Source organism: Coturnix japonica, chromosome 1 (genome assembly GCF_001577835.2).
Source record: "Coturnix japonica isolate 7356 chromosome 1, Coturnix japonica 2.1, whole genome shotgun sequence".
In the NCBI taxonomy this organism is placed as follows: Eukaryota; Metazoa; Chordata; class Aves; order Galliformes; family Phasianidae; genus Coturnix; species Coturnix japonica.
The window spans coordinates 131,368,042-131,382,354 of record NC_029516.1 but is presented as its reverse complement, the minus strand read 5'-3'; the positions used below and the strand labels follow the sequence as shown (position 1 = coordinate 131,382,354).

Genomic DNA, 14,313 nt, shown 5'->3' with positions numbered 1-14,313 from the left:
CCAACCGAGTTTACTCCCCTCCTGGGAGCTAAGTTCCCTTCAGGTATTGAAAGGCTGCAATGGGTCCCCCAACCTCTCTCTTCTAGGCCTGAACAAACCCCAATTCCCTCAGCCCTGTCGCCTCATAGGGGAGGTGCTCCAGGACCCCTGAGACCATCTCGTGCCCTCCTCTGGACCGCTTTCCCCCCCCCCAAAGATGCTCCTATGTCTTTCTTGTCTGGAGACTTATCCTGAGTATTGACGGCTTCAGTTCCACCTCAACCTGCCAGCACCCGTGAGAGAATGTCCCTCCGGTTGAACTGCCAGCACAATTGTATAAGCAAGTTGCACATTTCACAGCAACCTGAGAATAAGTTTGACTACACAGGTGTTACTGATATCATCCTGAAAAAGCAAACGAAGCCACGGTAGGGGCAGATAAAACTGCACTGCTGAATTTCGCATACTAATGGCACAGAATCACAGAATGAACCCAGGTCGCGAAGGGACCTCAAGGATCATGTAGTATTTCCAAACCCCCCTGCCTTGCAGGGCCACCAAACATACACCTTTACTAGATCAGTGGCCAGGGCCCCGTCCAACCTGGTCTTGAAACACCTCCCAAGGACGGAGCTCCACAACCTCCCTGGGCAGCCTGTTCCAGGCCTTAAACCACTCTCCTAGTAAAGAACTATCCCCTAACATCCATCTACCTAAATCTTCCATCTTTTAACTTAAAACCATATCCCCGTGTCCTCCTATTGTCAGCGATGTCGAATGACGAGGCAAAAGGAAAGCAAACGATCAAATAAACACAAACAAGTTCCACCACGGGCTGCCAAGGTACTCTGCAGTCCAAGGCTGCTCCTCTGTGGTGTTGGATGGCTTTCTTGGATGTGTGCTCTGGTACTGCTAGGGGAAAAACAGTGCTCACTGTCCATATAGACTTCTTGCTCTCAGTATGACAGCGATGTTCCTGTTGAGGATTCTTTCCTCAGTGTTGTTGACCTGTTTCAGGTGTGCGGTTTAAGGGCTATATAGAATCACTAATGCAGTGTTGCCTTAGTTGGAGTATATTTTCATAACTATGGTTTAGTATATAAGTTTTGGAATAGAGTAGTAGGCTGAGAAGTGATGTTTTTGGAATGTACTTACTGAATTTGTTAACGCTTTCATTCACAAGTTTTCCTGAAAAAAAAAGGATTTCCCCCCCCCCCCCAGTCTTACTTTTCTCTAAACTCTAAGCTATTTGCATCTTGCTGACTTGGTCGTAGAAGTGTCTTGTGGCATTTAATTTGTGAGGCAGAGAATAAATCAGCCTGCATTAAAGTCAGATTTTAGTTATTATCTGTGAGTGTGAATTATAATATAATCATAGAATGGCCTGGGTTGAAAAGGACCTTGAAGATCATTTAGTTTCAACCCCCCTGCTATATGCAGGGTCATCAACCACCAGCCCAGGCTGCCCACATCCAGCCTGGCCTTGAATGCCTCCAGGCCTGGGGATGTTATGACCGACTAGTAAATGTGTTCACTTAGAAATACTTTTGGAATCTTTGTTGTTGTGGGAAGTTGTGTTTTGCCCTTTCCTGTCCTGTTTCCTGAATTCCTTCCCATTTGATAGAGGCTGACTTGTGGACGCCTACCTGTGTGATGTGGTGTAGGGAGCCTGCTTTGGCAGGGGGGTTGGACTCGATGATCTCTAGAGGTCCCTTCCAACCCCTACAATTCTGTGATTCTGTGATGGGAAGGTTGGTCCTGGAGGACTCGTCATCCACACTAACAGTGACAAAATAATGGCAACTGGAAGGGATAGAGGAGTATTGTTCCTCTTTGTGTGCTTGGTCCTCATACAAAGGAAATGTAATAAGGGGAAGAAGGAGTGGGTTTCAAGCATACAGAGCTCAATTCATTAACTGTGGGTTACAGCTAAGTGTTTCTCTTGCTCCCATCCCATATGTTTCTGTCCTGAGTTTGGGAAGGTTTTGAATCTCACCATTAATTGTGAGGGGTGAGGGAAGCATTGCTTAAATAGAAAAAGGAAAGTTTAGTAGCGTCCCATTCCAAGGCAGGAATTTGGGCCAATGCATAATTGTGACACTGTTCTGAAGTTTGGAAGGCTTTTTAAAGCTTTTTACATTAGGAGTGGGACTGATTATATGAGAATACAGTTGGATGTTCGTGTGTACGTAATAGCACCTGTTATTGAAACAAAAGTCTTCCCATGAAGCTGTAATTTATTTGAAGTGAGTGTATTTAACTGGAAAAACGAGTTAGCTGCCCCTGTTTATCTTTCCTCCTGACCTCCTCCCTTTCAGGTGTCAGCGCTGGTGCCAGTTCTTGTCTGCGAGTGCATCTTTCCACCCTTCCACCCCTGCATCAGGGCTGGCTTAAGCTCTGAACCTGTTCCAGCTGATGCTCCAGCAGCTGGGGCTCCTATGTCTGCTCGTTTGAGCTCATCGGGCACCTTTTAGGAACAATAATATCCAAGCTAAAATAGTGGAAATGTTTAAATAACATGCTTGGACGTATCATTAGTTTCTTGCTGGAGCATAGCTAGCTTTAGTACTGAGCTCTGTGTCTGACAGACTGATATCTGTCTTCTGGGAAGCCTGGCTGGGGCTGGTTATTTCTCTCCCCAAGTTGCTCCTGCTTTTCTTACTGTTAGCGGTCACTTGCCTCATTTCCTTTTTTTGCTGTTAGAATCTTCAGTGCTTTCAAGGAGAAAGATCTCCCCTGATGAATGTGTTATGTAACTGTAGAACTGTAGCAAGCATTGTGCGTGTGAAAGGCTCTGAATAGTACAGGCACGCCCTGTAGTGGAAGCTATTCTTAGGGCAGCGCTGGTGTCCCTACATCTGAAATAAGGATGCTCAGTAGTGAGATTCTGCGACACCTGAATGCCTTTTTTAGGTGCATCAGAGGGCAATGTACAGCCCACTTCTAGGGTCCAGCTCCTCGAGTTGGAAAGATTTCAGATGTTTCCATGTGGGAAGATCATTTTGTGTCTGTGGTATTATCTGACTTGTTGCCAATTTACTTGCGAAGCCAGGGAAGTCTGCGGACTTCATTTCCAAGCGTGTGGGAATCTTTGTCATTTTAAAGGAGGATGGATGGACAACTCAGTGATGAAAACTTTAGGCTTTAAAAGCAGGAAAAAAGCCCCCACAGTGCAAAATCCAAACAGAATAGTAGTTTTTTTCATGATAGTGATGTTCACATGGAGGCTGCCTTGAGGTATACCTCTGTATATATAGGTAAACCTCATATACCTCCGTGTATGAGACTGTACTGTCAGGAAACACTTCTGTACCATTGTCAGCTAAGCTGTTCATACTCTATGCAGAACACCTAGAATAGATTATAAAACGTGTTTTAAAAGCATTCCACAAATGGGCTACATGATAAGTAACATTACCCTTTTAGTTTCATCTATTTAAACTCCAACAACAACGTAGGGCTTATTTTGTAGTTGTTTTCATTAGTTTAGTTGATATTGGGATTATAAAGCAAACAATGGAATTGAAGCCTTTGAATGCAGTCATGTGAATTCTTGCCAGTCTTTGTAACAGGTAGAGGATTTTTTTCCAGTGGATACAGAAGACATTTTTTGGTCTTTTTTCTTTCTTTCGATTTAGACAGCTCAATAGTTTCCTTACAGTGTGTGAATGGAAGAATTGTGGGCTGTACTAAAGAGTGAGAAAGGAAAATAACAGTAAGATCCCGGATGCTGAAAGCTCCTAGTTCTAAAATAGTGATGACTTGATATTCAGAAGTTAGCGTTCTTTTATTACAAATATTTTGTTATTTCATCACCTCTGTATGAGCAGTTTTGATGGCTTTCCTTGAACGTAGTTAGGTAGTGTTGCTTTTACATTTACAGAATGTAAATCAGCTTCAAGGTGCTGCTGTTGGTTTGGTTTTTTCTTTTAATTTGTTTGTTTTAATTCAAGGTTAATTCATAGAATAATAGGATTATGGGTTGAAAGGGATCTTAAGAATCGCCCAGTTCCCACCCCATGCTGTGAGCAGGGCTGCCAGCCACCAGCTCAGGCTGCCCAGGGCCCCATCCAGGCTGACCTTGGCTGCCATCCACAGCTTCTCTGGGCAGCCTCTTCACTGAGCCTGAATTGGTATATCTACAGCATGGGCTTAAAATCAGCTGCTTCCTTCATGACAGCGTTCTTTCCCTGGTGATTGACAGGGAAATTGATTGACAGCAACAATACATTAGTTTTGAACTAAAACCTTTCCCTTCTAAAACATACCACTAGAATATTGATTTCATACCACTAGGTAAATGGAAGAGGAGTGATCGCATCAGAACTTGCACTGTAGAAACATTTTGCTTGAGAAGACGTGGACTTCTGTTTCAACACCAGTACTGATGCTTACTCTGTGGATCGTGTTATTGTTGTCTTTCTTTCGTATAATCATACTGTTCATTCAGAGCATCTACTTTTGTTTTTCTTGAAGGAGCTGAGTGTGGAATAAATGCCGAAGTAGAAAGGCAGCTTGAAATGGGGAAGAAGTTATTGGCTGCTGGACAACTAGCAGATGCCCTGTCTCATTTTCACGCGGCTATAGGTATGTATTTGAAGAAAGTGACATGAACGTTGAAACAACTCTGATTTATACCTTTTAAAGTAAGTTTGATGGTGCAAATCCTTGAACTGAAACAGAAGCAGACAGACAGCACCAATAAAAAGCAGTGTTTATTAACACTGTATTTTCTCAGTCACATATTGTGGGCTTTAGATTGTTGGACTTTGCTGTAATACATTTATCTACAAGCACATTATTTTTTCTTTGAAGTGAATAACATCGCAGTGCTAGATAGCAATGAGTTGTGCTATTGAGACTTTTCTATCTCTTGTTGTAAAAATGAAATGTAAATGAAATGTCTGCTGGTTGTGAGCTGTTAGTATTTTCCCTTAGTTCTATGAGATCAGCTCCTCTTATATACAGAGAGTGAAGGGAGTTTGTGCAGTGGCAGTGCCTTATTCTATGGAAATGGCCTCTTATTCCTGTTGCCTCTGTGTGGTTGCCAAAGTATCCCCAACAGTGTGGTTTATTTCTTTAAGTTGTGAAGTTTTAACCTGAAATTGCTGAACAGTTCAATTCAGTGATGGTGGTGTTGCAAAGAAGGAAGTGCTGTGAGATACCTGCTTAGCCTGAAATCCTCTGTCTCATTAACTGTGCTAAAGCAGCTGGTAGAAAGTAGAACAGCATGTTCATATCCACTGTTAACATCATTACCTTCCTGGGACCTTTGGTTGGGTGCTGCATAGATATTGATTGTTCCTGCTTGTTCCTGCTTTACATATTTAGGTGTATGCAGCAAAACTAAATCCCAAATTTTCCTTTCCTTAGCAGTAGTAACATTTGAATTTATGTGACATCTTTAATCATAGTTTACAAGGTGCGTTGCAGCAGGGGGCTTACTGATGTTAGGATATTATTTAACAGTGCTAGAAATTAGTCCACAACCAAGAGACAGTAGGCAAAGAGTGCAGATATTAGCTCATATCTCTCTGGAAAAAGTGTTTTGGTGTTGGAGGTGGCCAGCAATGAAGCTCAGTTATCTGGCTTAAGATTTTTGGCAATACTTTTGTTTAATTTAAAGCTCAACCCTAACCTCAGGTGAGGTAAGGCAGAAACACCCTTGTTTTCTTCCTTAGTTGCATGTTCTTGTCTGTAAATTCAGTGATTCTGAAAAGGAGGGTATTTAAAAAATCCAGTCAATAGTCTACTATCTTTTACTGCATTTAGTTGTTTAGGTTAGGTGATCCAAATTACCTTTCCTTGAGAGCCTACAGTAACTATCACTACTTCTTTGAAATGTTGCATAGTGAGGAATATTAAGAACTTAAGTACTGTTTTCAGAGGCTTATGCTCCCTTCCTGTAGTGATTTTTTGTATGTGTGCTAGGTTTAGAGGATGTTAAAATTGCAGGATCTTGCTGGTTTGACCAGCAGACCATATACTGGCCTTGAAGTTAGCCAGCAGGTTTTTATGTAGTGCATGTTTTTGTCTGCCATTGAGAGAGGGTGTTGGTGCCTACCGTATATTAAAGAAACGAGTTGCTTCTGTCTAAATGGATGATGTGAAGGGTTTGTGCATCTGTAATGACATTGGTCTAACATATGGGTCATTCTGGGATTACTTGTTTGCTTTTTATACGGTGGAATGGGGAATGATGAATTCACACACTTTCAAATGCAGGCCTGCAGTTTGAGATAAAGGGTTAGTGTATTGGAGCTGTTTTTTCTTGTACAAAGCTAAAAAATATGTACATATTTCACCTTTAGAAGTCTCAGTTATTTGGAGTATACTGTGCTTCTCTAATCTTTATTGTTCAATAATTAAACTGCATAAAATTACTTGGGGGGAAAAAATTTCATTGATAAATATAATTTTTCCAATTGCTTAAAACTCAGGAAATATATTTTTAGTCATTACAGTTTAGCTGTACCCAAAGGTTCACTTACTTTGGAGACAGTGTTCTGATTACTGTTCATTCGCTTGCAGAGGGAGACTCTGATAACTACATTGCTTATTACAGAAGAGCCACAGTGTACTTAGCCATGGGCAAATCTAAAGCAGCAATTCGTGATTTAAGTAAAGTGGTTGAATTAAAGCAGGACTTCACATCCGTAAGTATTCTTGAAATTGGAAACTGTTCAAGCGTAAAAAAAATACTACTTCAAAGGAGGTTGTTTTTTAGGTTTTGCTAAACAGAAATGGAAAATACATTATAACTCAGAGCTTTAAATACGATAAAGTAATAGCAGTAGTGTATGTACTTGAATTTGCAATTACTCCAAGAACAGTCTAGACTGTTATTCTAGAAACTAATTGTTTCATTAAGTGCATGTTCCTTTTGGGTTTGTCCTGTACACTTTCCTTCTCTCATTTGCAGCTGTTCCATTTTCACTTACCATCACTGCTCCCTTAGGTGGAGGAAGGGAGAGCAGATGCCCCTGATAAGTATTTTGATTTGAGGCATTTCTCCACAGTATAACTCCTATGGAGTCTTTGTCTCACTGCCCTCCTCTGGGGCTGCTGCAAGTTCTGACTTACTCCCAGTTTGTTTGTGCTTATTGTATGAAGAGAGACTGCTTAAGTAGTTGATGTTGGAGTCCTCTCTGCCCAATTCCCTCATTTCCACATTCAGTAGCGTGTCCTGTATAATATCCAATAAAGTAGCAAGTGTTACATTCAATGTTGTATTTGTATCATAAATCAAATCATATAAATCATTAACTTGCCTCAGTACATACTTGCTGTTGCTCTGAGAGTTTAGTGGAAGAAATCAACACGGGAAGTTTTAAAAATTATTTATTTCTGCTGGTTTAAAAAAAAAAAATCTATGAGCAGTTATAATTAGGGTAGTGGCTGAAGGTTAACGTTCCCTTTGTTTCTTACAACTTTAAGAACAAGTTCTTTTGCTGATGTCTAGAGTTACTGCTATTTATTAGAAAAGTATCTCTCTGTCAGCTGTGGTGTAAAGTAATTCTTTACTGTCAGAGGCCTCTTAAGAACACCGCTGATTTAAGAAGGCAAAGAATAGGTGATGTCTCTGACTCAGCTTGTTAGCTGTAGTAAAATGAAATGTTTTTTGTTTTTTTTCCTGCTAAAGGACATTGAAGCAAATTTTCATAATTTCTTGAATTGAATGTGTGAATAGAGAAGAATTACCTTCTATTTCATTTCAGGCAAGATTACAGAGGGGACATCTACTGCTCAAGCAAGGAAAGTTTGATGAAGCAGAAGATGACTTTAAAAATGTGGTAAGTTGGAGGTCTACACTCCATGGATTCTTTTCAGTGTTTGCTGAAGGATCTTAGGCTCTTAGTTTAGTCACTGATGTTTAAAATGGGGTAATTCAGCCCCTCACACCTGCAGCCCCTCACACCTGCAGCCCCTCACACCTGCAGCCCCTCGCACCTGCAGCCCCTCGCACCTGCAGCCCCTCGCACCTGCAGCCCCTCGCACCTCTCCTCAATCAGATCGCATCCAGGGTTTCCCTGCAAGTACACTTCAGTTAGCTTTTATTTCAGTGGATATTTTGTGTTCTCACAGCCTTATGCTGCAAAAATAATCCCTGGAACAAAATCAACTTCATCTTTGGGAAATATGTAAAGTAAGTTTCACCTCTCTGTTGCATCGAATTACTGTAAGCACATGAATAAATAAGATTAATTATTATTTTCATTTATTCTTCCATGTTTGCTAGTTTAAACAGCTTTCCTGTCCTTTATACCGGCGTAAATAGAATTTGCCAGTGTAACTGATGCTGTCTTATTGGCGTTCTTTGAAGTGTGTGATGGAGAAAGCAGTTCTGTATTGCAGATTAGAGATGCTTCATGGAAATCTTTATAGCAAGGCTGTAAGAGGAAAACAGAGCAGTTCCAGTTTGCACTTGCAGGGCAGCTTTGTATCTATTACGATAATGAATGCACCAGGTGAAGTTGGTGTTTGCTGTAAAGTTGCAGGAGCTTATCCTGTAAGTCATGTAGCGATAGCTGCTGCTGCTTGCTCAGAAGGCTTCTCAGGAGCAAGTATTTGGTCTACACTTGCGTGTCAAATTGCAGTGCAGCCCCACTGTTTGCATTGCAGGAGAATGTCATCCAGCTCTGTTAACTGAGGCCATAGTTGCTGCAACAGCAGTTACATGATGTCGGTGTTTATTCTGAGCCTATGTGTGCATCTTTTGCAGTGGCTCTTTTCTTGACTGTTGCTTAATAACATGTATGGAAAGGCTTTCCCAGTCAGCTGTGGAGTAGCTTGCTTTTTTTTTCCCCAAACCTGCTGAAACTCCAGACAATCATAGCTGCTTTTCTTCACTCACGTAATTTCAGTCTTCAGTTGGGCTTTGAGTCAGAAGTAGAATAGAGTTTCTTCTCAGTAGTTGACTTAGATTCCATATTGGTCCTAAAATCTTAGTTCGAATTTCCTTGGTTCTCTGAACGTTGTTGCTTATGTGCTTTTTTAGCAGTTATGGCAAGAGGTGAGAGATTTCTCTTGCTTTCTTCTAAGTTTTTCAGATAGACAGTCAGGTTGTTCTCTTAGTTCTTGTTCTGCAACAGAGGAAAAGTAAGCAGTAGTCACTAGGACTCATATTGCAAGTCAGCTGTCAGGAACTTGAAAGGAGTAAGTAATTCATTGCTCAAAGTAAAAGTTCCTTCTGTGCTAGTGCAGATATGACCCAGAGTAGTGCCACTAGGGTCTCTATAGCTTTTAGACTAGAACTCAGCTTTGGTCTTGAATAACTAAAATCATATATTTTACATTTGAACTGAGCATGTAATCTCTGGTCTGCGTAAATATAGGTAAGGGCCTAAATGGCTATCTAACCTTTTACTTTGTTGGCTGGTTAGCTGTTAACTAGAGTGCTGTCGTTCTCAGTAAGTATGTAACACATCAGCTGATGTAGGTGTCTAAGTCTGGATCTAAATTGGGGTGAGATGTTGACTGTCTCACATGTGTCATGCATCTGTTCTAAGTCTGCAAACACTCACTGTAATTCAGTAGCAGTCTGGTCGTACATTTGAGCCTGCAGAAATTGAGTACTATGTGAAGATGGGGAGAAGGTGCTGTGTTTCAACATCTGTTATTCTTTCTTGCGGTTGAGATGAACTTTTTTTAAGGTAATGCCAGTCATTTTGGTTGTATGCTCTTCGTTGACTGTAGATGTTTTAACAGGTGTGATTTCAATGATGGCGATTTATCTTTGGTTTAAAGCAGGGGATCAGATCTTAAAATGTTCCCCTCTTTCGAGTTAGAGAAACCAGCTCAGCATTTGGAAAGTGAAGAGAGTGATTTTTACTCGGGCTACTCAAGGACAGACATGTAGGAGGAAGGCAGTTTCTACTTCCTTGTATGACATTTGAGTCACCATTGCCAGTATTGCTTTCCCTGTGTACCAGGAGCTGCAAGTGGTGTAATGTGATCTGCCTGTAAATGCTATTTTCTCATAGCACGTTCCCTCAGTCTGTCAGATCCCAGTGAAAATACCGACATATCTGTTTCTTTCCCATCCTTCCTCCATTCTTTCTTGGAGTTGTGCTCCTTGAAAGGATTGTCTGAAGAGTTTAGCAGATGAAGCTGTTCTCAAGGGAGGTTCTTTCTACAGTTTTATAGTACATGGGGAAAATTTTGTGAGGATCCTAAACCTCTGTAAAGTTGTATGGCTGCCAGATAAAGCAGTTCTTCTGTTCAGGTGCTTCTACCTGAAACAGTACTGGCTGTCTCAAGAGCATTCATTAGTGGCATTGTAAAGGTAGACAGTGGGAAAGCTTGACTGGGAAGGGAGGGAACGCTGCTTTTGGGTGTAGAACCTTTTGAGACCTCAGCTTTTGTGCCATTGTTTCACAGATTTGGGTTGTTTTTTTTTCCAGTTTTTTTTCTTTCTCTCTCTCTCTGCATTTTCCTTTTGAAGGAAGTTAATCACTTGGGTTTTGGATAGAGGAAGTGATTCAGACCTATCCCTTTATATGTTAAGCAAGGCTGTGTTTACATGTACTCTTTGCTTTTGCCAACAAATGCACCAAGCTGTTGAGGTTACAACTCACACCAGGCAGCATTTTTTGCCTAGCAGGACCAGATAACAGCTCCTTACTCTTTGTAAAAGTACCTTTTTCCTTCTAAGTCAGCTGTCAGAATGGAAATTTAGCATCTAGAGAGTTATAAAACTGTTAATGGATGTCAATGGAATGGTCTAATTCTTGTGTTCAGAATGCCCAGGATGAAACAGAGATAAAGCATAAGTCCTTGAGTGAATTTATTTATTTTGAAGTTGTTGCTTACAGTGTATAAGTAGTATTTATTTCTCCAATCCCGGTTTTGGTTAAATGCTCCTGTGCATTAATATCAAGTTCATTTGGTTCTGATTAATAGCTTCCAAATAATAGCTGTCGATAGGGTGAATTTGGGAGTACATCAATGCTCAAAACAAAGGCCTCAGCCTATGAAAGCCCTGGCATGTTTATTTGTCTTCAAGCATGTGATTTTGAGTGAAAATAAAAGGAATAATTGTATCTTCTGATTGTCACATTCCAAACTGAGATCTCTTAAATACCCTTCCAGGGGAGACAATTACATGAATGTTTAAAAGCTGGAAACTGAAGTTTCCACTTGCAGCTCCACTAGATGTCAGCCAATACTAAGTGGCTGAGCACGGTGTGTTTGCAGATGTTTGTTTTCTAATCCAGTGAAGGCTGTGGTTGTAAAACTCACTTTATTTTTTTTACTTTGGTCAGCCTTTTGGATGTGAACGGGGAGGCCATCTTATGTCACTGCAAGTTTGCTTAGTATCCAGAGTTCTCTTAAACTTCACATTACACTACATTAACCATGACTGTTTCTCTCAGATGATACGATTATCTGTAGCTTCCTGGGTAAAGTTTAAAATATGTGTTTAAATACTTCCTTTTTTTCTGTCTAATATCATGGCTGTGTTATCTAATATATCACTCTGCCACTGCAGAATGTTCTGTTCTTGTGTGCATTGGTGTCTTGGTCTCTTAATAAACTACAGGGATTTCTGCAGCCCTCTTTAAAACATCTTGAGTTCAACAGGACCAATTGCTGTGTCTGACCACAACAACCCCAGGCAACAGTATAGGCTTGGGGCAGAGTGGATGGAAGGCTGTGTGAAAGAAATGGACCTGGGGGTGTTGTTTGATGCTCAGCTAAATATTAGAGCTAGGTTGTGAAGAAGACCAATGGAATCCTGGCTTGTATCAGAAGTAGCGCAGTCAACAGGAGCAGGGGATGATCATTCTCCTGTACTCAGCTCTGGTGCGAATGTGCCTTGAGTGCTCTGTTGGGCCCATCACTACAAGAAAGACACTGAGGCCTCTGGAGTGCGTCCAGAGAAGGGCAACAAAACCGCGAGGGGTCTGGAGCACAAATCTTATGAGGAGGCTGAGGGAGCTGGGATTGTTCAGTCTGGAGAAGAGGAGGCTCAGGGGAGACCTCATTGCTCTCTACAACTTCCTGAAGGGAGGTTGTGGTGGGGTGGGGGTCAGCCTCTTCTCCCTCATAACTAGAGACAGGCCTAGAGGGAACGGCCTGAAGTTGCACCAGGGGAAATTCAGGTTGGGTATCTTCTCCAAAAGCGATCAGGCACTGGATTGGTCTGCCCAGGGTGGCTGACTCTAACACCTTTAGGTGTTCAAGAAATGTTAGGTGTTGTGCTAGGGTGTGTGGTTTAATGGGGAAATATTGGTGGTAGGTGGATGGTTGGGGATCTTTTCTAACTGTGGTGATATGTGATCTTTCACAAGCCTCATCAGTTTACTTTCATTATCAATGTATTCGCAAGCATGAAAAACAAGAAAAGTGCTGCACTTGAAGTGAATTTGTAATGTTTTTTCCCGCTGTCCTGGATACAGCATGGTAATATAGCAAAGTTTTGAGTCTTTCCTTTGAGATGAAGTGCTGTGGAAGCCAGCTTCCCTTGTGGTCAGTGGAGATGTGGAAGATGCATGTGACAACGTGTTTAAATCTCTGCTTTAAAGTCATGTGGCTGATGCTTTTGTTCTGTTTAATCACCTAGATGAGGGGAAAAGGAGGGGACTTTTTGCCCTGGGATGATTCTCTGCTCTACCAAGATTAGACAAAAAAAACAAACAACACAACACCTATAAGTAGTAAATCTGCAACTGAAAATTACTTACAATAACAAAGCCATTCCCATATGCTGGCTTTCCTGTTCGCTAAAGGAATTATAGTTTTGGGGTTGGTTTTTCCTTTTGGTACTGAATGAAAGCTGCTGTAACAGATGGCTAATGCTTGTTGCTGTAACTTAAACTGCAACTAAGCATTCTAATCCAAATATAAACATCAAAGACAGCAAAGGATGTGGTGCTGAAAAGCGGAGGCTGTGTTCTGGAACATGTTGACCACTAGCAATGTGCTTGCAGAGCATAGCTTAGGATAAGCATGCAGAGAACTATTAGATTTGCCTTAGATGTGTATTAGCTCAGCTGAAGTGAGATTTCTTTAATACCTTACTCCTTTGTAGGAAATCTTACATGCTTAGTGCAAGCAGTTGGTCTGTTCCAGTCTTACTATTCCAAAGGATAGGCATGGGTAATTGAAATGTTATTTGTTATCAATAGTGGTGTGTTAGTCTCCTGATTACTGGGCAAAAGGACAGAAGGAACTTGGAAAATAAAATAAGGGTATTGAACAACTGCATTTTATTTCCTGCTTTCTCTGGATGCTTAATGAAGAGACTTATTTTTTCTTTAATTAACATGACTGATTAAAACAACATATTAGTACACCGAGTAATTATTAAGAACTGTGAGTGTGTATTTTCATCATATATAGAGCGTTAAGCTGAAGTTTAGTGGCTTAACTTGAACGATAGCTTGAGAGGCTTTTGCCTTTGCTTTAACTGGACAGTTTGTACTATGTTATGTTATCTGTGATGCTTCACTCAAATGGTCTGTATGATTGTAACATTGCATTTCCTATTTTGCTGGTGGTTTGGTCTAAATGCTTTACAAAGAACATACAGCATGTCTAAGGAGTGTAGTTACCATAAGTTGAAACGGATAAAGCTTATCTGTAGAAAAGAGTTCTTAATTTTTAAAAGAATAATACTGAGAAATTGAAGGAGAAAATTGGGTCAGTCCTGGAACTGAAGAATTCAGAACTGAAGAGAAGATCCTAATCTCTGAACTTTTAAAATCACAGATGTAGATATTTGCCTCTATCACATTCTCAAGGGCTGCCAAAGAATGAGGATGCATGATGGTGAGGGTTTATAAGGAGAAATTCTATTCTAACTAGGAGAAAAGCTTTTTGAAACGTGTATTAGGAGTCAGCCTACAAAGGGCAGAACTCTTTGTCTGCCTTCCTTTGCTCTTAGAGAGAGACAGTGTAAAGGGATTAAGGAGTATTCTCAGGTCTAAGTACAACTTGATTTCTGCCGAAGTAAAACTAAACAACTTCATAAGGTACAGAAAGACTTTATATGGAACATCTAAGGCAGAGGTGAGACCTGGTTGTGCTTCTCATGTTCCGTTAAGGCTTTTCCCTTTCATATCCTTAAGTGTTAGAACCAGGGGAATTCTGTTGAAGGAGTTCTTAGGACTGACATTGAATTACATTAGAGACATGAGCTCAGAGTTTGAACATTTGAAGAACTTCCTGATGAGGAAAAAAGGGGCAACTTGAAGTTCCAAGAGGAGAGGGAAAAGTACAGGATGATTTTGAGGATATGGTAATTTTAATTGGCGTTCTGTTTATAAAATATAAGGTAGTGCAAGTCGTTTTGTTCTTAAAAACAAAACCCTTACAGCTCTGGGAATCATA

The 14,313-nt window shown here is 40.8% G+C and overlaps 1 protein-coding gene across 1 annotated transcript in view; it reads left to right on the top strand.

Annotated features, from left to right (window-relative positions):
* DNAJC3 (DnaJ heat shock protein family (Hsp40) member C3) overlaps positions 1–14,313 on the top strand; it is a 29,652-nt gene that overhangs the window by 972 nt on the left and 14,367 nt on the right. The window contains exons 2-4 of the mRNA XM_015851552.2: positions 4,456–4,566; positions 6,511–6,635; positions 7,698–7,772. Coding sequence (XP_015707038.1) covers positions 4,456–4,566; positions 6,511–6,635; positions 7,698–7,772 — 311 coding nt within the window. The remainder of the gene's footprint in view (positions 1–4,455; positions 4,567–6,510; positions 6,636–7,697; positions 7,773–14,313) is intronic.